This window comes from Sinocyclocheilus grahami, unplaced genomic scaffold (genome assembly GCF_001515645.1).
Source record: "Sinocyclocheilus grahami isolate Dianchi unplaced genomic scaffold, SAMN03320097.WGS_v1.1 scaffold692.1, whole genome shotgun sequence".
NCBI lineage: Eukaryota > Metazoa > Chordata > Actinopteri > Cypriniformes > Cyprinidae > Sinocyclocheilus > Sinocyclocheilus grahami.
Window position 1 is genome coordinate 1,408,280 of NW_015505871.1, and position 2,010 is coordinate 1,410,289.

Genomic DNA, 2,010 nt, shown 5'->3' on the forward strand with positions numbered 1-2,010 from the left:
AAAGTTCAAAAGAACAGCATTTATTTGAAATGGAAATCTTCTGTAGCATTAGAAATGTCTTTACTGTCACTTTTGATCAATTTAATGCGTTCCTGATGAATAAAAGTCTTTAAGCATAAAAAACTGTGTTCAACATTGATAATAATCAGAAATGTTTCTCGAGCAGCAGATCAGCATATTATACTGATTTCTGAAGATCATGTGACACTGAAGACTGCAGCAATGATGCTGAAAATACAGCTGCGCATCACAGAAATACATTACAGTTTAACAGATATTCACATAAAACAGCTGTTTTAAATTGTAATAATAATAATATATTTAATAAATTTAACTGTATTTTTCTGTATTTTTAATCAAATAAACATAGTCTTGGTGAACCGAAGAGACTTCCTTCGAAAACATTACAAATCTTAATTATTCCAAATTTTTTTACTATTAATATCTAAACGTTTCTGAATGTTGTCAGTGTTGATCTGTGATGGTCTGTTCATGTTGTGTGTTTCTGCAGGTCTTCACGCGCTGAGGAGGGTTTTAGGCTCCAAGCCTGTTCTCTCTGATGTCCAGGTGATGAACAGTGTAAAGGTCACGACCTCTGACCTGAGACTGGCCATGACAGAGGTCAAGCCCAGCGCGATGAGAGAGGTGGCCATCGACGTGCCAAAGGTACAGCGTTCATCTGAAGACTTTCACATGCTGTGGTTATCAGGCTGACCTATTAACATTCAGACTGACAGATTGATGGGCCGATCACAGCTCAAGCTTCAGATCCTGTGATGCAAATGAATCAGCTCTGTGTGTGTTTGTAGGTTCGGTGGAGTGACATCGGTGGGATGGAGGAGGTGAAGCTGGCGCTGAAGCAGGCGGTCGAATGGCCCCTGCGGCACCCCGAGGCCTTCAGCAGGTTGGGTATAACGCCACCTAAAGGTGTCCTGCTGTACGGACCGCCGGGATGCTCCAAAACCATGATCGCTAAAGCGCTAGCCAACGAGAGCCAGCTCAACTTTCTGTCCATCAAGGTACATATCAGTTGTGTGAGAATGAGGTGTGAACAATCAATAAGACAATGAAAAAATTAATAATGCAACAAAAAATTAAGAAAATTAAAAACTATGTGTTTTATAAACACCATTTTAAATCTATCTTCATTTTGATGAACCAACACCGAATATTGTTTTAGTCTATATATTTAGTGCATATGCGAACAAAGTCAAGTCACCTTTATTTGTATAGCGCTTTATACAATACTGGTTGTGTCAAAGCAGCTTTACAGAGTCTAACAGGAAAATAGATATAATTCTTGCAATAATGCAAGACAATAACAGAGTCATATTTCAGCTAAAGTCGGTTCATTGATGATTCAGTGATGTCGTCATCCAGTTCAGCTCTCTTCCAGTATCTTTTGCAACTATGTTTATCAACTATGCATTCCGTTAGTTTTGCAAATTGATATGTTTCCATCAGGCCACAAAGAAATATAGAGCTGAGTATCATTAGCATAACAGTGAAAGCTAACACCATGTTTCTTGATGATATCTCCCAAGACTGGGTAACATGTAAAGTGTGAAAAGCAACGGTCCTAGTACTGAGCCTTGTGGTACTCCATACTGTACTTGTGATCGATATGATACCTCGTCATTCACTGCTACAAACTGATGATGGTCAGATAAGTAACAAAGCTTCACTAAACATTATTTGTAGCACCTGCCATCCAATAATCGCTATAAGCTTTGTGCTTTCTAACTTTGATAAGAATTAAAGTCTCGGCAATCAAATTATGGCAATTTAAAACTATTATATAATAATATAATTCTGAGAAGAAGAAAAAAGTGTCAGAATTGTGAGATAAAAAGTTGCAATAATTTTTTATTTCATGGTAGAAATTTAAAAACAGAATTGCGCTATATAAACCCGGAATTGCGAGATATAAACTCTGAATTGCGCGATATAAACTCTGAATTGCGCGATATAAACTCAGAATTGCGTGATATAAACTCTGAATTGCGTGAT

General features: G+C 37.5%; 1 protein-coding gene across 1 annotated transcript in view; it reads left to right on the forward strand.

Moving 5' to 3' along the window:
• Positions 1–1,034, forward strand: part of afg2a (AFG2 AAA ATPase homolog A) — a gene marked incomplete at its 3' end in the record, with an annotated part of 18,986 nt that extends 17,952 nt beyond the window's left edge. Inside the window, exons 10-11 of the mRNA XM_016243464.1 lie at positions 512–666; positions 810–1,034. Of these exons, the coding sequence (XP_016098950.1) occupies positions 512–666; positions 810–1,034 (380 nt within the window). The remainder of the gene's footprint in view (positions 1–511; positions 667–809) is intronic.
• Positions 1,035–2,010: the final 976 nt, after the last annotated feature.